The sequence below is a fragment of the Oryx dammah genome, unplaced genomic scaffold (assembly GCF_014754425.2).
Source record: "Oryx dammah isolate SB20612 unplaced genomic scaffold, SCBI_Odam_1.1 HiC_scaffold_19, whole genome shotgun sequence".
Taxonomy (NCBI): Eukaryota; Metazoa; Chordata; class Mammalia; order Artiodactyla; family Bovidae; genus Oryx; species Oryx dammah.
In genome coordinates, this window is record NW_024070203.1 from 76,348,445 (window position 1) to 76,370,136 (window position 21,692).

General features: G+C 37.3%; 1 protein-coding gene across 2 annotated transcripts in view; it reads right to left on the reverse strand.

Annotated features, from left to right (window-relative positions):
* VPS13B (vacuolar protein sorting 13 homolog B) overlaps nucleotides 1-21,692 on the reverse strand; it is a 772,631-nt gene that overhangs the window by 223,200 nt on the left and 527,739 nt on the right. For both annotated transcript variants that reach the window (XM_040260994.1, XM_040260993.1), the window contains exon 34: nucleotides 10,894-11,581. In XM_040260994.1, coding sequence (XP_040116928.1) covers nucleotides 10,894-11,581 — 688 coding nt within the window. The remainder of the gene's footprint in view (nucleotides 1-10,893; nucleotides 11,582-21,692) is intronic.

The following is a 21,692-nucleotide window of genomic DNA, read 5'->3' on the forward strand; positions in this document are numbered from 1 at the left end:
CACTCATGAAATGAGTCAATCAACATGGCAAACTTGACTGTTATATTATTTTAAGATGCTGTCACAGCCATCCAAACTTTCAGTAATCACCATCCTGAACAACAAAGAGGCAAGACACTATACCTGCAAGAAGATTAGGACCCACTGAAGGTTCTGATGATGGTTAGCATTTTTAGCAATGAAGTATTTTTAAAGTAAGGCGTGTTCATTGTGTTTTAGATATATCACTATTGCACACTTAAGGGACTATTCTATACAGTGTGAACATAATTTTTATATGCACTGGGAAACCAAAAAGTTGTGACCTGTTTTTACTGCAATATTTGCTTTACTGCAGTGGTTCTAGAACCAAAGTCACAATATCTCTGAGGTATGCCTGTACCTATCTTAGAGAAAAGGAAATTAAAGCACCAAGAAGCTCAGTTATCTGCATGAAAGAGCCTTGGCATTAGAGCCCTGACTAAAAGTCTAAGCTTCTGATTTCCATTCCCAAACTCTTCACCATACATAAATCCTCCCACTGGCTGGGTCACTTCTTTACTTAACTTTCTCACAACTCTCCCTGAGTGACATACAAGAGTGCCTCCCATTTATAAGACCAACTTACTTGTTGAGTCCTGTCAAAGCAATAATTTCATTTCACATTACTGGCCAGCGAAAAATTTTCCTAGCAGCTAAATTTTCAGATAAATGTTCAAGTTGTGATCGTTATGACATTAAAGTCACAGGTTAATTCTAAGCCTTTCCAGGGATATTAGCAACACTGTTAATTCTAAAGAGACATGTAATTCAAGCCTTCTCTTAAACTCACAAGAACTAAATGAAATCAAGATATGATTTATGAGGTGTTACAAGCCAGTTTATGATTTTCTAACTGTTGGTTTACTCAAATGTCTTTGGCACATTTTCTGCAGACCTACCCATGAAAGAGTAAAAAGCCAGTTATTATAACTGAAAATCTTCAAACTATACAATAGCTATAATTGAACTGAAATGATGGGAAGTTTTTTTTAGCCAATTACAACCACTGTTTTAAAATCAGCTTAAAGATACTAGCTGTGATGAAAAAAGCAACAACAACCTTAACATTAACATCCACTGAGTTCTGTGCTACACATTTAGCTAAAAGCTTCATATATATCATTTAATCTTTACAGCAACCCCAGGAGGTTACTACCAGTAAAGACAAGGAACTGAAGTTTAGAGAGGTTAAATGACTTGCCCAAGGTTACACAGTTGTACGCAGTAGAGCTGGGATCAGAACTCAGAACTACTGGAGAAGGAAATGGCAATCTACTCCAGTGTTCTTGCCTGGAGAATCCCAGGGACGGGGAAGCCTAGTGGGCTGCCGTCTATAGGGTCGCAGAGAGTCGGACATGACTGAAGCGACTTAGCAGCAGTATTAAATTGTATATATGTACTACAATGGAGATGCAGACATAGAGAACAGACATGGATATGGAGGGTGGGAGCAGGGGAAGGAGAGAGTGAGACAAATGGAGAGAGTAACATGGAAACATATATACTACCATAAGCAAAAAAGATCACCAGTGGGAATTTGCTATATGACTCAGAGAACTCAAACCAGGGTGCTACGACAACTGAGAGGGGATGGATGGGGTGGGAGGTGGGACGGAGGTTCAAGAGGGAGGAGACATATGTATACCCATGGCTGATTCATGTTGGTGTATGACAGAACCAACACAATATTGTAAAGCAATTATCCTTCAATTAAAATAAATTTTAAAAAAGAAAAACATTTTAAAAATAAAATCACTAAAAAATAAAAAAGAACTCAGAACTAACTAACTCCAAATCTTGACTGCTTAATAAACTATTCCATGTCTGCCTCTTAACTGAACCTAAACTCATATCTGTAATGTTGTAAAACCTTACAATGAAGAAAAGGCCCATTACTAGAGGTATTATGACATGAATTTTACACAAGAGTTGTGTTATTACCTGCTGGGTTTTACACAAGAGTTGTGTTATAACCTGCTTTTTCAGTAGGATAAGTTCTTTGTTGTTGTTTAGTCTCTAAGTTGTGTCCAACTCCTTGTGACATCCCTCAACTGTAGCCAACTAGGCTCCTCTGACCATGGGATTTCCTAGGCAAGCACACTTGGAGTGGGTTGCCATTTCTTCCTCCAGGGGATCTTTTTGACCAAGGGATCAAACCCATGTCTCCTGCTTGGCAGGTAGACTCTGAGCCACCTGGGAAGCCCCAAGATAAGTTCTAATCAACTGTAATTTCTATATTTTAGTTTGGCTAATGCCTGAAAAATGATGTTAAGATAAAAAGGTTGCAAGAGGATGAAAGTAATGTTTTCAAACTACTTTGTTAGTTTCTAGCACCCATAAACGAGTAATAAGATCCTCGAATGACTGCCTACTGAGGAAGTATGGTGGGGGTGGGGCAGGAATAGTGAAGTGCCCTCAGAATGGTTCACGCTCTTCACAACGGACCAGATGGCAGAGTCATTTCTTCAAAAACAAACAAAAAGCCCCAAACAAACAAGAAGAAAAATGACTTTTTGAGGCTGCCTTGGGCTGCATAGTCAAGATATGAGGCAATTTCCAATCTGGACTCCATTACCTTAAACAAAACAAATACCAACTTTTAAATATTTATAAACACAACTAATATGATTATGTTAAAGCAACTACGTACATCTTTATTTAAATGAGAATTGCCAATAATACAGCTGCTACATGTAAAGGTGCTGGCAGAAGATCTCATTTCTGTTAGAGGCTGCTCTAAGTTACAAGGGCAAGGAGAAAGGCCATATTTTAATATTTTAAAAAGAAACCTGTTGACTCATAGATGTACTATCTACTTGGACTAGATGGGCAATCATTCGTAGATTATTAGTACCAATATTTATAAAAGAAATTTAAGTTGATAATTTATACTTCAAATAATTTTCCATTTTTTAAAAATTATGGAGAATAACACAAAACACTATATGTATACTTTCAGGTATAACTAGCATAATTTAAAACCTGGCAGACTACAGTCCATAGGGTTGAAAGAGATGGACATGACTGAAGCAACTTAGCATGCACGCTACTCAAGATCACTAAATTATGCAGAATGGGGATTATATTTTATTAATGACACATTCAAAATCATAAGCAATTCTCATCACTCTTATTTCACTTCAGTTTTCTCAAACAAAGGCAGATACAGGTATACATGTAGATTCCATTTTATTCTGGCTGGCATCTCATATATAATTAGGTTTTTAAATATATGTGCATAAAGTACATATGACACACACATATGTGTACATATATAGCCACATCTGCTGAGAAGGCAGACTGACATAAGGAACAATGAGGTTTACAGAATTTCCTCTTTTAACTTGATTTTATAATATATGAAAGAATATCCCTAAGAAACACATTGAGAGAACACTATTACCACCCTTTGAGTATTGGGGTATGTTCTTTGCTTAATGGTGACATGGGCAGGATCAAGTTAATGCTGACAACTCCCTGGGAGCAGTTATTATTCACTACAATATATTTAACTGATCTGTGCTCATAGATGTAAAGATATTAAAGTATCACTTTTAGAGGAAATCCTGTATTAAGTTTCTTAGAAAACCATGCCTCTGCTAATGGACCAGAAAATATTTTCACTATCTTAAAATTGCAGGATTTCTGGTGCCAGCCAAAACTGGAATACACTTACTACAGTCCAATCCCCATGCTGCTTAAATTAACTCAAGAAAAAGGACAAAACACAAATACCTGACAACTCTGAAAAGTAAACAAGAACAATACAGACGGGGGAGGGGAGTTAAATTTGCAGATATGATCCTATGGTGGTGAATTTTCCATTTGTTTTTCGTCTTTTTCCTTATGACTCTGATTTGAGAGTGAGTTCTAAGTTGTGGTGCAGGAACAGCCAAAAGTCCAACAGAAACCTCATCTGGCAGATAAGGCCCATGTGGTTTTCAAGACTGATGGGGAAACCAGCTGCCTTTCTTTTTCTCTCTGGTTTCCCCCTAGGGTAGGGTGCATGTGTGAGTGTGTGAAGTAGCACAGTGGCTGTACTGTGGTGGCAGTGACACTTACGGAGGTACTATGTTTCACGAGATACAGGTAGACATGTTTGAAATGAATGGAAATACAGAGGTTCTCGGAAGTGAAGAAGAAACTATAAACAACAATCAAATGGAAATATTACAACAGAAAAGTCCAATAGAAATTATTTAATACGAAGAACAGAGAGGGGGGAAAAGATGAACCATGAATGGAGTCTCAGGAATCTGAAGAATAATATAAAAAAGTTTAACCGTGGAGTCCTAAAAGGAGAGGAGAAAGATTGGTACAGAAAGAAATAATAGCTAAAAAGTTCCTAAATTTAATTTTTCAATATTTACAGAGTCAAGAAACTCAGAGAACCTCAAACAGGATAAATTTAAAGAAATCTAGACCAGAAACATCACATAATAAAACTCAGGAAATCAAAGGTAAACGAAAAAAAATCTTAAAGACGGCTAGAGAAAACCAACACACTACATTTATGGAAGCAAGGGTTGGAATTATCATGCATTTCTCATAAGAAAGCAGAGAGGACAGAAGACAGTGGAACAATATCTCTGAAGTACAGAAAGAAGTATCAACCTAGAATTCTATATCCAGCAAAAATATCCTTCAGGAATGAGCGGAAACACATACTCCCAGATAACAGAAAACTCAGAGAATTTGTTACTAGTAGGTCTGCTCTCAAAGAAACGCTAAAGAAGTTCTTAATGTTGAAGGAAAATGCACCAGAGAAAAACTCAGAACTTTAGGAAAGAAGGAAGATCTCTGGACATGGTAAATACTTGGGAAATATTTATAAAATATACTAGTTTTTTCCTCTTTAGTTCTTTAAAGTATGTAAGATTACTGACACAAAGGTCAAAATCGTATCTGGTAGGATTTTCAGTAGGTGCAAAAGTAATATATATGATAACTATAACATAAATGTGGAAGAGGAAAGGGACCTTTATGATTATGAGGTTTCTTTATTTTCTTGAAGTGATAAAATATTACTACTAAATAGACTGTGAAAGATTAAGTATGAAAAGATGCTAACTCCTTGGATGAAAAACTATTACAAAACTAGACAGTGTATTAAAAAGCGGAGACATCACTTTGCTAGCAAAGGTCTGTATAGTCAAAGCTATGGTTTTTCCAGTAGTCACATACAGATATGAGAGTTGGACAGATATAAAGAAAGCTGAGCACTGAAGAATTGATATTTTTGAACTGAGGTGCTGGAAAAGACTCTAGAGTCCCTTGGACAGTAAGGATATCAAACCAGTCAGTCCTCAAAGAATCAACCCTGAATATTCATTGGAAAGGCTGCTGCTGAAGCTGAAGCTCCAATACTTCAGCCACCTGATGCAAAGTCTGATTCACTGTAAAAGACTCTGATGCTGGGAAGGATTGAGGGCAGGAGGAGGGGGATACAGAGGATGAGAAGGTTGGATGGCATCATCAACTCAATGGACATGAGTTTGAGCAAACTCCAGGATATAGTAAAGGACAGGGAAGCCTGGCAAGCTGCAGTCAATGGGGTCACAAAGAGTTAGAGATGACTTAGAGACTGAAAATCGAGCAAAAGATTGATTGTGAAAGATGCAGTATATACACTAGAAACCTCAGAGCAATCACAAACATTACAAAGAAACACAGACAAGAAGCAGGCAGGTAAATTAATCAGAATACTAAAAATGATTCTGAATTGTAGCTAGAGAGAAACCTTGGTGTTGTTTTTGTTTAAGTCACTCAGTTGTGGTATCCAGCTCTTTTGTGAGCCCATAGACTGTAGCCTGCCAGGCTTCTCTGTCCATGGAATATCCCAGGCAAGAATACTGGAGTGGGTTACTATTTCCTTCTCCAGGGGATCTTCCTGATCCAGTGATCCAACTTGCATCTCCTGCATTGCTGGGTGGATTGTTTACCACTGACCCACCAGGGAAACTCAGAGAAAAATCTACTACTATGAAAAAAATGAGTACTCTTATTTCATTCCTCAAAATTCAAGCAGTTTTCATTAAATCATCCCATTCAAATGATACTAAGCTTTCCTTGGGGCTTCCCAAGATCATGGGGGCTTTTCTTGGGGCTTCCCAAGTCAATGATCAAGTGACTCATTACTTTTATGACCCTACGGAATAAGAGAATCAAAATCTGAGAGGATCAGGGCCTACAGGCCTCCTGTATATGAATTTTGGTAACATTCTCATTGGTTCCCTCATTAATTAATGAACTAAGTAAAATCTATGACATCTTCATTTTATATTTATATAAGAATTATGACTTTTTGAAAAATTATCCTCTGACATGATATGTTATTAAAGAGTGAAACAAAATTCTTTGTTTACTTTAAATTCTATGATTTCCACACAAAGGAACATTAGCACATGTAACAATGGTTTATGACTTTCACATAAAACAGTAAACAATTACAAGTTGTTGTGTTATAAATTTTAAAAAATCAAATGTTTTTGTCTTCCTAAAGAAGAAAACACATTATATCCATAACAACTTCAGGCATTTCTGAAATGCCAAAATTGGGCAATCACTGAAATTCATATATATGCTAAAATTGCTAAGGGCTGGCTGCCACTTGAGTTACCTTATTAAAAAGGATTAATTTTAGTATTAAGAGAGAAAGCATGAACACTACAGAAAGACATATTACTTCTTTAATTTTTAACTTATGATGCCTTTAACTTTTCTTTGACCTAATTTCTTAGAAAGTTGCCTGGTGACACCCTTTTCTGTCCCTCCAATTAAGACACTGTAAATAGTCCTTCACTTCAGAATCTAGGAATGCAACTGGTCACCTTTACCTTACTGCTTCTCTTCCCTATGAATGTTAATGCTATGATTATTCATATTTTTTGTTTTCTTACCCACATGGTTACTATTTCAAGGCTTCAAAAGAATCCTGGACATGGAACATTGCTTTCTTCAGGATAAAAAATTGCTACATGAAGTGTTTCTGGATAGCTAAATTGGTAATGGGACTTGGATAGCTCATTCAAGTGGACCAATTTAAAACAGAAATTCCTCACATCAGTTTTTGAAAAATAACTTCATTAATATTTTAAAAATTTATGTATTTAAGTATTGAATAAACTAATGAATGGTTCACTAAAATATCAAATATGCATATAAATATGCATCTTTAAAACAAATTGAAATATACTGTAATCTGATACAGTAGTGGCTTACAGATGTCAACTCTCTGAGGCCAAAGCTAGCTTAAATATTTTTAGAAAGGTAAGTGTGGGGAGATGAATTCCAAATTACAGAATGAGAAAACTCTACACCTGGAATGAACCTTGTTGGTATCTATTATAATCATTATGTTTTCTACAAAAGGAAAGCAGAAACCCAAAGAAGTGAAATGCTTGGCTAAGATCACTCTGCTAATAAATAGCAGGGCCAATTAAATTCCAGGCTTTCTACTTTGTAACTTCCTTCTCCAGGGGATCTTCCCGGCCCTGGGATCAATCCCAGGTCTCCGGATTCTTTACCAATGAGCCACCTGGGAATCCCAGTAATCTTTCTACTATATATTAATAACTAAAACAGTAGCAGCAAACATTTGTGAGTTTGTGAGGGTGCAGTACTTGCACAGTCTGTTAGGGGAAGCACACTGAAACCGCCCACCCTGGCCAGGCACCACAGTAACCATCTGCATGAGTTGTTTTATGATAGGAGATCCTGATAAGGAATATGGAACTAATAAGCCACCACCAACCGGAAGAACTCGGGAAAGGTCGAAAGGAGACACCAGTGGTCCGTACACTTCCCAGAATCCCTCTCACTAGCACCCATCTTGGGTGAGCGATGCACACGCCACCAAGAAAGACTCTGAATTAGAACGATTGGCCAAAGACCACCCGGAAACTAATCCCATCACCATAAAACCCGAGACTGCAAGCCACATGGCAGAGTAGTTCTCCTGGGTTCCCTTACCCTACTGCTCTCCACTGGGGTGCCCTTTCCCAGTAAAATCTCTTGCTTAGTCAGCACATGTGTCTCCTCAGACAATTCATTTCCGAGTGTTAGACAAGAGCCCAGTTTTGGGCCCTGGAAGGGACCCTTTCCTGCAACACTTTCACTAATGATCTCTTTTCAATCTCATAATCGCCCTATGAGATGGATGGGTATATGTCTCCTAGGTGAGAGTTAGAATTTCAGCTCAGGTTGTCATAGTACCAAGAGAGGCTGTACTCTGTAGTCACATGGACACATATATACAAATTCACCAGTTAAAACAAGGAAAGGGAACCATTTGCATGGTCTGGAGAAGGACAATGGAGGTTGACTGAAAACTGAGATTCATATTTTTCTCTCCACTCTAAGGATCCATACAGGTTGAGAGACCAGACTCAGAAAGTCCAGAAAATCTTGGTTTTGTATTTTAGCTCTGTTTATTTGTCATCTGGGAGAAGTGATTTCTCCAAACTTCAGTTTCTTTGCATATAAGATGGGAACATATTTCCCACAGAACTGTTAGGAGGATTAAATGAGATAATGCATTTAAAGCAGTTATTACAATGCCTGGCACAGACTGAGTACACAATAATTGCTAGTCATTTTTTTTAGCTGTTAAATTAAACTACTTGTTTCTGACAAATGTCACTAAATTCATTTTAAGGAAATATGATGACTTATATTGATGACTCTATTTGGACAGTGTAAATGTCCAAGGAGATGCTTTTTGTGTAAAGCAAGGTATCCACAAGAATATTATGTAAAGAAGGCTCCTTAGGAGGTAGTAAGACTTTTCCTCCCACACGTAAATCCCCTATACTCAATCTGGTATATAACCTTCTAAACTTCGTCTGCTGAAACTGGGTTCCACATTGGTCTATGCACAAGAAAGTTTTTTTTAAAAGATAATTTATCATTTCAAGCTAGGAACCTATTATAATTCCAGTATATACCTTTGCTATGAGCCCTGATAACTCTGCTGAACTCAAGTTATCAATATCTTTTAGCAGAAGCTGCTGAAGCCACCCACCCATAAAGCAACTGCAGATGAAAGCCGTTAGGGAGGGATGTGGAAAGAACTTTTGTTCTCCCAGTCGTACACCTAGTTTTTGTTAATGCTAAGCAGATACCCAAACAGGTATCAGGTCTATAGGCATGAGTCCTTGAATAATATAACATAAACTACCTCAGCACCTCTCTCATCTCCACTGAACAGAAGTAGCCATTATATTACAGGTGCTCAGTAAATGAAAGCATGTTTGAAGAAGGGAGGCAGTGGTTACTGATAAATGTTTAACGCTGGCTCTCAGAGTAGGAGAGCTGATTGACAGCATTTGCCAATATTTGTTTTGTAAATATTCTCACTATGGTGATTTAAACTAGCAGTGGTTTAACAACTGTCTTTCAAAGTTCCTAAAAATTTAACAATTAGCTCTTCTGAGCCAGTATGATCCAGCACAAGCATTAATGGAGAGATGGCTAGCAGGCAGTCTAGAAGGTAACCCTAGGCTATTCCTCCTTAGCAACTGGTCAGTTACCACTTTCTAAAGTCAAGGACTTGAACTATTCCTCAGCAAGAGCCCAGGGCTCCTCTGACTTACTTCCTGGGACTCCTATCTACTCCTCAGGAGCCTGCTATATAAAATGACTCTCCTTAGTGCCAAGAACGAACCAGCCTGATTTCCAGAATGGACAAATTATCCAAATGCCTCACTGGTGATGTTCATCTGCTAGATGGGACCACCTGAGAACAATAAAATGCCTGAGTTATACCTGAGCTTGTGAGGGCCCTCTTCCAATACCAGATCTTAGATGATCCCGCTACCCTTTCTGGGAAGTGTTTCCTGACAAATCTCTAATTCTGCATTGCTGCTAAGTCGCTTCAGTCGTGTTCGACTCTGTGCAACCCCAGAGACGGCCGTCCCTGGAATTCTCCAGGCAAGAACACTGGAGTGGGTTGCCATTTCCTTCTCCAATGCACGAAAGTGAAAAGTGAAAGTGAAGTCACTCAGTCATGTCCGACTCTTCGCGACCCCATGGACTGCAGCCCACCAGGCTCCTCCGTCCCTGGGATTTTCCAGGCAAGAGTACTGGAGTGGGGTGCCAGTGCCTTCTCCGAATTCTGCATTAACTCTGGGAGAAGGTCTCTGTACCTGGTCTGGCCCTGTTTTCATTAGCTCTTATTACTTAACAGCACATATGTCTTAAATCTGAATCCCTGATCACTTTCCTAGTCTCAACATGCAACAAGCTTCAGACGTTCGATGTAATTATTATAATATATGGTGCGCTCTGGTTTTAGGCAAGCCTGGATGGGGCAACAAGATGCAGCTGGCCGACACCCACTAGTAAATATGCTTGTTGCAGATGTGTAAAATTGTTGTCATCTTACTTTGCTAATAATCCTTCTCAAATACATTTAATATCAAGCTGTTACAGCAAGATGATTATGGCAAAAGAACACCAAAACAATAAACTTCATTTTCTAAAGTTTTTCTTTTTTTAACCTTAGCAGCACTGACATGGAAAGCAAACCTAAGGGCCATTAATACGAAAAAAAACCACTTTGCTTCCTAATTATTGGAAATTGTTAAGCATTTCAATAGCCCAGAAAGAGCCCCCTGTTTTATTCAGCTCCTGGAAAAAAAATTCAGAGGCACAGTAAGAACACCACGGCTAAATCTTGTTACTTTTCAAACATTTACTTAAATGTGATTCAGCTGCGGGACATGAACTTTATGTATTTACATATTTGGTAGAGAAAAGAAGTTCTGTCTGGTTTGCCAGCTGTTTCCTGTTTGATCCACCTTAAAACTTTGGGAATAAAACTTAATATGTACTAGTGGTTATTAGCACCCTAGTAAATTTGAAGGCTCTTACCTGTACATTTGTAATCAGAGGCAACCCCTTTAAGCACAGCATCGAAAATGGATATTTCCACTCGTTGCTTCCTGTGGTGACAACTCAGAAGCAAAGAAGGCTGGGATACAATAAAGTACAAGAAAGGTTCTAGTCGCAAGTCACCGGTTCCTCTTCTTCCAGGCTGCCGAACGATAGTTATGCCGAGGGCTTGTCTAGCAGATGACCTTGTGGATGCATGCAGACTTTCGAGAGAGATGACCCCTATTTTTTTCCCTGAAGGAAAAGATATGTTGCTGCTTAAGAGATCTTCTGCTGTTACCATGGAAATACATGCCTGGCTGGGCTTTGCGACATCTGAATCGACTTCTGGCAGGTTTAATGAACTCTTGCCTGTTTTTTCATTATCCTTTTGTTCTTGCGATTTTGATTTGGGCAAGGCTGTACAGGAATAGGTCATTAGTGAGATTCTACTTGCAGTAATAAATATGTCAAAAGGAATAAAATTTAGATTTTTTACAATTGACGACTGGCGTGAGGGACGGGCGATGCGGTGCTGACTGGCACCACTGTGCTGCTCTATCTGTACTATTCTGATTTTAACGCTGTCACTGCCGATTCCACTGTCCTGGGCACCACTGTACCGAGATGAGCTATCAGCCACGCTTCCATCATATGTATCCATTTTTTTCTGTTCTTGCTTAGCGATCTGCAATGAAAAATGATAAAATATTTTAAATTATATTCCAAGTGTTACTATGTAAATGTTATAGAAACACCAAAACTGGGTCTAGTGTAATAGTAATCATAAAAATAAAGTAGGTACCCTTTCAAGAAATTATGCATATTAGAATGCCAAGACAATCTTTGAGAAAAACATCACATGTGCATTTCAATCATTAAAAGATACTTTTCAGGGGAATTTCTCTGGCAGGCCAGTGGTCAGAACTTGGTGCTTTCACTGCCAAAGGTGAGGGGGTGAAGGTTCAACCCCTGGTTGGGGAACTAAGATCCCAACAGCCACGTGGCTCAGCCGAAAGAAAAAATAAATAAAATAAAATATACTTTTCAATGTCAGACTTTACTTTCTTTGGACTAACACAAATAGTATGTGTTTACATATAATGCCTCAGTTAGTATCGTTTATGGTGATTTTCCAAGTAGCACAATAAACTGTTTCCAAATCATGATTACTATTGGTTGAAATTAATTTTAGGCAGGAGTAGATTATACTGTTTACTCTATCACTGTAAAACTGATTTACAGGATTTTGGATAGCAGGAGAGGGTAAAGTCAGTAGTCCTAAATTATGAAAGACAAAGAAAAGTAAACTAAAATAAATGTGTGCCATTCAAAATGATGTTTATTTTCCTTTACTACAATAGGACTTGAAACAAGGATAAATGTAAGTGATCAAGCAAAATGTAAGTAATTAAAACCTTTGAATGTGGATTTTCCCTTTGTGCACTAAATGTATCCACACTTTCTCAAATACTTCCACCAACAACTGCCTACGTAGAGAACAAAGAGCAACGTGGTGGCAGTAGCAGTTATGACTATTTTGTCAGCACAACTGCAAGACCTCCAGTTTGATCTTTGGTTCCCTTTCTTAGCCCCCCAACCATTAATTAGTTTCTAATACACTACTGAGTCCTAAATACTCACTTGCTTTTTCACTGAATTAATTCAGATTCATTAAAGAACTCGGGCTTCCCTGGAGGCTCAGCTGGTAAAGAATCCACCTGCAATGCGGGAGACCTGGGTTTGATCCCTGGGTGAGGAAGATCCCCTGGAAAGGAAATGGCAACCCACTCCAGTATTCTGGCCTGGAGAATTCCATGGACTGTATAGCCCATGGGGTTGCAAAGAGCTGGACACGACTGAGTTACTTTCACTAATAATGGAAGAACTCATGGAAAATCTGAGAGAAAAACAAAATCCTCCCAATTCCCTTCTTACTACCAGATGCTTTACTGTCTGAGCCACCAGGGAAGTCTTTTTTACTTGAGTGGGTAGCCTTTCCCTTCCCCAGGGGATCTTCCCAACCCAGGGATCTAACCCAGATCTCCTGCATTGCAGGTGGATTCTTTACCAGCTGAGCAACAAGGGAAGCCCCTTCTTACTACCAAACACAACCAATGGCAATCTTTTAGTGTATTTCCTTTTGTCTTTTTTCCCTACTTGTGCGTAGGTTCTCCTCACCCCTACCCTTTAGGGTTATAATAATATTGCAGAGACAAATTGGTAATAAAATTTTTTAACATATTAATATACTCTACATAAACATCATTTTTTTAAAAGCTGCATAATATTTCATTCAGTGTTAGGAGCACTTTGTTCAACTATTCCCATATAGCTGGACAATTAGGTATTCAATTTTTGCCAACAAACATCTATGACAAACATCTAAATAAGATTTTCTTAAGACAGGATCCTAGAAGTAGAATTACTAGGTAAATGGTATGAAAAAGTTCAAGGTTATCAAATATCGCCAGCACCTTTCCAAAAAGGGTGCACTAATCTGTATTCCCCTTTCACTTTCATGCATTGGAGAAGGAAATGGCAACCCACTCCAGTGTTCTTGCTTGGAGAATCCCAGGGACGGGGGAGCCTGGCGGGCTGCCGTCTATGGGATTGCACAGAGTTGGACACGACTTAAGTGACTTAGCAGCAATCTGTATTACCATCAGCAGTGAAAAAACATTTCCCACAATACTGGCTAATGAGCTTCATTTTGTAGGCTCGTCCTTAATTTGGTCAATCACTTTTCCACATTTTAAGTTGCTTGTGAAAATGTTAAAGGACACTTAATTCAAGACAATGATGTAACAGTCATTAAAATTTTTCAAATAATTTTTTTGTTAATTTATTTTAATTTTGTGGAGAAGGGCACAATGTTGTTAAAAAATATAGTATTTGAAACAAAAATAGCTAATCCCTTTTCTCTGAAGACACCCCTTTCTTTTAAACCCTTCTCTGTATACCATGCTACTTCCCTGCCTGGAGCCCCTTCTGAAACTGCTGTAGCACGCCAACACTTAGCTCTCCATGAAGACTCAGAACAATGACACCTGTCTGGGAGTTGCGCTTTTAATTCTTTTCCTTCTTGGTATTCCTAGTACTTAATTCATACTTCTATTTTTGTTGCTGTTCAGTCGCTCAGTTGTGTCTGACTCTTTGCAACCCCATGGGCTGCAGCACACCAGGTTTCCCATTCCTTCACTTTAGGATTTATTATTTTCTACTAGATCTTTTATTTTCTACTAGAATATTCTAGAGTAGTCTAGAATATTCTGTGGTGGCAGATTCAGATAGTGTTAGAACAATCTAAAGGTCTTGGAGTCAGACAGAAGCAGGGTTAAGTGCAACACTTTCTGATTGTGTGCTATTGGATAAATTACAATCCTCTTTAAGGCTACATAATCTCATCTGTAAAATGGGAATAATAAACCCAATCTCAAGGGGTTAGCATAAGGATTCAATGAATTAATGTACCTAAAGAGGTCAGTGCATTGCCTGGCATACAGTAAATACCCACTAATGGGCAGCTGTTGAAGGACTGCTGGAAGGCCTGTGCCATATTGTTTGGTTTCTATCTCATCAGGACTATCTCATCAGTGACTAGCACACTGAAGAGAGGATCCATAAAAGTTCGATGAGATGTCAGTTTCTGATACAATATTAAATGAAAAAAAAACTGCTCTGCAGACAAATATTTAATTGTTAATATGTAAATCTATGTGTACACTGGACTCTTTAAGGTCTGTCCAGATATATTCATGAACTTTCCTTGAAGTGTGCTGGTCACACTTCAAGCAGTCCTCTGTCTCTAACAGATGCTCGTCCTTACACTGGGGACGCTAATACCCAACCGACAAAGTGGCTGCAGGATCATGAGCTAATGTACTGACCACATGTAGTAGGCATTCAATAAAGGTTAAGTTAAAAAAAAGAAGTCACCTTCCTTATGAAGACTTTCTCAACCTTTCTAGATAGTGCTTGCATTTTTAGCTTCTATGCTTTCATAACAAACTAACGTTTTCATAGCACTTTTCAAACACTGGTTTGTCTCAGAGATTGGGAGCAATGGAAGATAAGAAATCAGATACCACTGGGTATGTTTACTAGGGCTTTCCAAGTGGCTCAGTGGGTAAAGAATCTGCCTGCAATGTAAGAGATGCAGGCAGACACAGGTTCGATCCCCGGGTTGGGAAGATCCTCTGGAGGAGGACATGGCAACCTGCTCCAGTATTTCTTGCCTGGAAAATTCCATGAACAGAGGAGCCTGGTAGGCTACAGTCCATGGGGTCTTAAAGAGTCAGACATGACTGACCACGCACACACCATACCAAGCCAAACACTGGCAGCATATTACATATGTTTTTTTTACTAATTGTTACAACCCTTTAAGGGGGTACTGTTATCCCATTTTACAGCTGAGGACACTGAGGCTGAAAGAGATTAATCAATAGGTCCAAGGTCAGACAGTTAGTAGGCAATGAGGAGAGAACACCATTAGTATTTGTAGCATACACCACATTGCTTTAAACAATGTTAAAGTTCAAGAAGTGTGTGCTGACCAAACAAATTAATGAACATATTTAATTTTAAAATTCAGTAAAATAAAAATATGACAATTATCAAAGGGATAATTAAATTGGAAAGATTTTAGTTACTTATTATAAGAATTTCAAATATACCTCCAAATCTAGTATGAGCTAGGAATTCTCAAATAATATGTGAAAAGATAATAAAATTATTTACATAAGTAATCTAGGATTTACTGTGCAAACTAAATATATCTGTGTATAGCATAATTGTAAAAACTCCTCTAAGTTGCACAAGAAACTCAAATCAAGAACTCAACTGTTTTTATTCTCTCAGTCAGGAAAGGCAATCATAATCAACTGCATGAGTCTATACCTTCTACGCATAGAGCCTTATATTTTCTTCTCCTGATGTACAGATTTGCATTTAAAAATCTAGCTTCTCTTTCTTTAAAGTGTTCCCTATCAATGTTAACATGATAAACAAGCCACTTACAGGTAAAGGTAAATAAATGTAGTGTCCAGCCCTATTACCTGTTGAGATTGCCACATGAGACTCTAGCGAATGTCAACTGGCATGATCTTGCAATATAAATAACCAGCAGGGGCAGGATGGCAGCTATCAGCTCAGGTCACACGGGTTAGTGAACAGAAGTCAGATGGTAACTAATTCTAGTCACTACTGAGCAAAATGGAATTTGAACCAATGACCCAGAGATGAAAGACTCTGACTCTCATTGGAAGGAAAAAAAAGTACAACTTTCCCAGTATTAGAAGACTAAATTCTTAAAAATGGGTTAAAAGCCAAGATTTCCTTCATTTGTCTCAGTTTCTGCACTATTATGTAGAACTGAAATAAATAAGCTGATGATTTTGAGACATATTTAAAAATCCATAGGTTTGTCACCAGTCCACTACAGATTTATCTATTATATTGAAGACCATCTGGCCTATCAAGGAAGTTTTATAATTAATTATGTGTGCTCAGCTCGAAACTTAGGCATCAATTTACTATTCCTTTGTGGAGAAAGAAAAGTTCACAATGTAATAACTCTGAAAATAACTTTTCCTTTATTATTGTCCAAGGGGAGTAATAATTTAAGTTGTCAAAAATAGCAATATCTGCTTGCTGTTAGTGAGTGCAGCAGAAAACATGTATCTCTGGGCAGTGCTATTACATCAGCTCTCCCACTCTTTACCTAACTCATTTAAAATGAACAATAAAAGTTTTCTTTAATTAGCTACTGGTGTGCATTAACATGATCATGATTAAACCATAAAAACCAACTGTACATTACTCTGGTCCCCTCTTCCATATGTTTTGAATTATTCTGTTTGAAAATGTACTTTGCGTCCCTTTTAAAAGTTCGACCTTCTGCTTTCAGAGAATTAAATGCATATTACTGCAGAGAAGAAGATAATGTTTCAGACCTCCAGGCATATATTAAACACACTGGCAGCACTTGAGACAAAATGCTTTACTTATTAGATACTTCCTATTCTAAACAGTGTCATCAAAGGCTAAAAACAAAATCCATATAAAAGCTGCACAATGCTTCCACACAGAACCTGTGCCAAAATCCCTGTACTTTCCAACTAATGAGGAAAGGATGTGTACTCTTAACATATGAATGTAAGATTTTCCAAGCATTCACTTTAGGAAACTGGGCTATTGATTCCATATGGGTTATGTTAAATGAAACTCTATTGGTAAAATAACCTTTAAGATATCTGGCATGATAACTATAATTAAACAATATTCAAAAGACTAAAACAAAAGGGAATTTGGTTCCACAATGGCTAATTAAAATAAAATGAAAAAACACAGCATGCCATCTATCAAGATAAATTGTTATTGTTTAAGAACTATTTAAATACTGTTAAAATATACTTTCAGATAAAATCTGAAAGAGCTGGAAAAATATTTGTGGCTTAAAAATGGATAGTTTGGTGAAGAAAAAAATATAGGACTCTGAAATTTTATGCAGAGATAACAGCTTTAAAGCCTTGAGCACAACCAGATGGTACTTAAATCAGAGAATTCTCGTTTCACTATCAATGGGTTTCAATATGAGAAGGTTTTCAATAGCTAGGGAAACATGTCAAGTTGATAGTTTACTTCTTAGATCATTTCAGCGCATCTCCCCATCCTTTCACAGCTATATGTGGTACAGTTATTAGTCACCATGGAAAAGGTGCTGAAAGCTGACTAGTAGTGAGGGGAACTGAAGCTAATTCCTCCGTTTAATGGACTGAGATAGGTAAATTTCTCAATCTGAGACTCGCTCACCCTGGAGTCTAGTAAGAGCCACAGTATCTCAGGAGTAGTGGCTAAAATCACAGTTGAGTAGCCAACAATACCAAAGAATGCATTAAAATAACTTCAAATGATATTAATTAGATGTTCTGCAGTAGAACTCTGGAGTAAAGAAAGATAAGCTTGATGGATTGAAACTTGTTTGGCCATACAAACATTTTTACAGGTATATTTGGAAGTTAGCCATATTAATAAGAATGCTGCAAATAAGTGGACATTTAAAATTTTAAAGAAAAATATGTGGAAATCAACTTTGAGAATTAACAAAGACTAAAACAAATATAATTTCTGTTTTGATGGCTGCCAAGAAAGGATAATTCAGCACCTATTCCTGTATTTTAACTCACACTATTTCTTTTAACTTGTCTTTTTAAGGAATCTTTATACACCAAAAACAAACATATCCACATATTTTGCACCTTCTCATCAAAATTATGGTTATAAATCAGCAGCAGTTACACTTTGACCTTGATCAATATATCTTTTGCCAGTCATGAGCTCACTTTTCACATCTTATAAATTATGATAGAGTCAAGTGTGAAACCACAAAATCAAAGTGACAGTCACTTCTTCATATCACTGTGACATTTATTATATTTTTGTTGCCCTTGCAAAAATATGTAGTCACGTTTTCAAAGAAGTAAACGTGCTGCCTATGATATAAAACAAAACAAAACAAAACAAAACCTGGCTACAGTATTTTAATGGTTTCAGATACTGGAATTAAAAAGGAGAATTTTAAGAAACTTAACAGAATTATGTGCCTCATTGTCTAAATATTTGCAAATATACCCTTCTAGCTGTATCAAGAAAGGGTTTGGTTTTAAGGATAGGGTAGAATGGTTCTGCTGGGAAAGGCTGTTGTATGCCTTTAACACAGAGCTTTAGACAAACAGCAAATCGTACCAATCAGATATACTTCATTTCAACTTGATTAACTTAGTCAAGTGAACAATAAAAGTATATTTTTAAGTCTCAAATTTTCAGCAATATCAACATTGCACTTCACAAACTTTTATCATTTTACAGACAAAATGCCATCGCAACTCAGTGATACACCAGATAAAATTTATCTAAGCATATTAAATTAAAAAACATTATAAAGAATAAATTGACTTTGATATGAAATGCCTCCTTCAATGTTACCAATCCATGTTATTTTTCACTAATAAAACTTGAACAAACCCTGTATGTACTTGGATACTACAGAGTGCTAGAAAACAAGGGATTTTTTAATATTTTATTTCTCTGAGCAAAATGTTATACAAGAGCCCACAGGATATAATTGTTCCCAGTTGGATGGCAAAAACTTTTCACAATACTGCAGTAATTATGCAAAAGAGCAGAACGAATGATACCCATCACTGCTTAACAGACAGAATGCTAAAGAGTACTGTAGTTTCAATACTCCTTTCCTGGAGTCACTTTTCCGGCTCTTTGAAGTAACAGTATCCGGCCACTACTGCCTGCTAAGTATCATTTCAAATATTCACATTTCAAACCACTGCTAACTCCAAGAAAAGAAGCTTGGAGATAGTTCAGGCAAGGTTGTGTTTTACTGTAGTTGTGTTTGGTTTATTGTCTTAATTTAAGTTGTAAATTATGAAAAGGAACCAATTATTGTGCTAAGCTGACTATAATGCCTAGAATCATTATCAGTGTCCATTTCAATACGATAAACCAAACAACCCCCCACCCCCGCCAAAAAATTTACACACCAACCTATCCACGCAAGTTCAAATCCTACATACTGAGATTTCATCAACACAGCTGACCCTGAAAAGCCTTTTGTGCCTGTCTGCCCATTCAAACATATATGATTTCACAGCATATGCTTATTTTCAGGGGCTTTTAAATTCATGAAAAGAAAAAATCAATTCCAGGCAAGACTTCACATATGACTTCTTAACTCAGAAACAGTCCTGATTCTCTCTCCCTCTCTTTCTCTACATCTCCCACATATATAATTGGAAATGGGTTGGTCATTTTTGTTCAAGGAAACTACATCTAATTGATTTATTCTAACTCCTGGCTTCCCTGGTGGCTCGGAGGGTAAAGTGTCTGCCTGCAATGAGGGAGACCTGGGTACTATCCCTGGGTCGGGAAGATCCCCTGGAGAAGGAAATGGCAACCCACTCCGGTACTCTTGCCTGGGAAATCCCATGGATGGAGAAGCCTGGTGGGCTACAGTCCATGGGGTCGCAAAGAGTCGGACACGACTGAGCAACTTCACTTTCACTTTCTTTCCTGAGTTTAAGTTTGACTTGTTTGCTTTTTATAATGAATTTAGTTTTATTTTGTTTTTTAATAAAACCTGACACATTCTGGTAACCTGGATCTTAATCTAAGTAGATGCCTCTACATCAGAAACAACCTGCTCTGAAATGGCCATGATGTTAACTCTTAAAAAATGGCTACTACGTGTACAAGGTAGCAACTCTTCATACCAATGAAATCCAAGGTTCATTCCACAGATGTCAATGTGGAAACTATTTTGTCCCATGGCTGCTTAAAGATTTTCAATAGGATTAAATCAGCTGCAAGTCCTCATTATATCGGGGTTTACAATTGTGTCTGAGTTGGAGTCTGTTTCTCATAGAATTTTACTTAGAGGCTGACTTAGATTGGCTCCTTAGAGCTAGTCCGATTTTACTAGAAACAACTGTATCACATCAGGCACTCTCATAAACTTGCAGTAAGATTGAATCAGCCCTGACCCTGAAGCAGATGAAAGTTTACCCAGCCTAGGCTTTCTCTGTAAGAGTCACAGAGAAGCTTGCATTTTGTTTCTGCAGCAATGTAGAAGGAGAATATGCTTATCAACTATTCGAGTAGGCTTTTGTCTTGCAATTGTGTTTCTGATAAGAAAACTAGAGTTGACCTTGGAGAAATTTCCATCGATAAAAAGCTATATGAATCCTTGACTATTTTATCCCTCAAATCACATATGCCCTTTTAAAGAAACTATACAGAGATTATGGAAACAAAGCAAAAGCATGTGTTAAAAATTTCCTCTAACATTCAGTACCAGTTGAAAAATAATGGAAATGGTTTAAGTACATCCATAATTGACTTTAATAACCAGTAGCTGATTTTCATTGCCAAACAGAATATAGTTATTTAACAAAAATATTAAGCTGATTTTTATTATTATATATTTTATTTAGTAGATCTGAACAAAGCTGGTTTAGTTAACTGCAGATTTTCTTCAAAGTAAACGTGAATATCGGTATTCTCTACACTGTATCTGATTTTATTGAAGCACATCAAGACATTATAGAATACAGGGTCACTTACAAATTTTTATTGGCTACCCTTAAACTTCATGATGGCAGATTAAATCTAAATTGAACTAAAGCTACATATTGATTCTGTGTCATATGTTATCAATACCTTAATGATGCAACAGACGTGAGATGCAAAAGAGTCAAGATGTTAGAGAGAAACATTTATGCCCTGCAGCCATTTCTTCTTTTCCATTAGAATAACTTTGTTCTTCTCTGCTACTCCATAAAAATCATCACTAGGCCAAAATGACCTTTCACACAAACTGCTTTGATCATATTAACCTCTCACTTCAAACCTTAGAAATGTGAAGTATTCTCTAAATCAGGTAAATATTCCGAACTTCAGCTCTGGTCAGCTAGGCCTACAATATTGGTTAATTTTCAAATGCTGATACTTTCCTAGTAATTCTTGCAGTTCTAAAAGAAAAACTTCCTGTACATTAATTAAGGTAATTCAACCTATTACCTTAAGGATATTCCCAGTCATGTGGGACTGCTTAAATAAAAGTTAGAAAATGTACATTACTCCCTCCCAAATATCAAGCATCATCTCTACAAACATTCAAGTAGTAACCAAGTCTGGAAAAAAAGTACATCTCTCTAAACTAGCTAAGGAATAAAATTTCTATTAAAAATATTATATTTAACTCTTCAATGAGTTTAAACTGT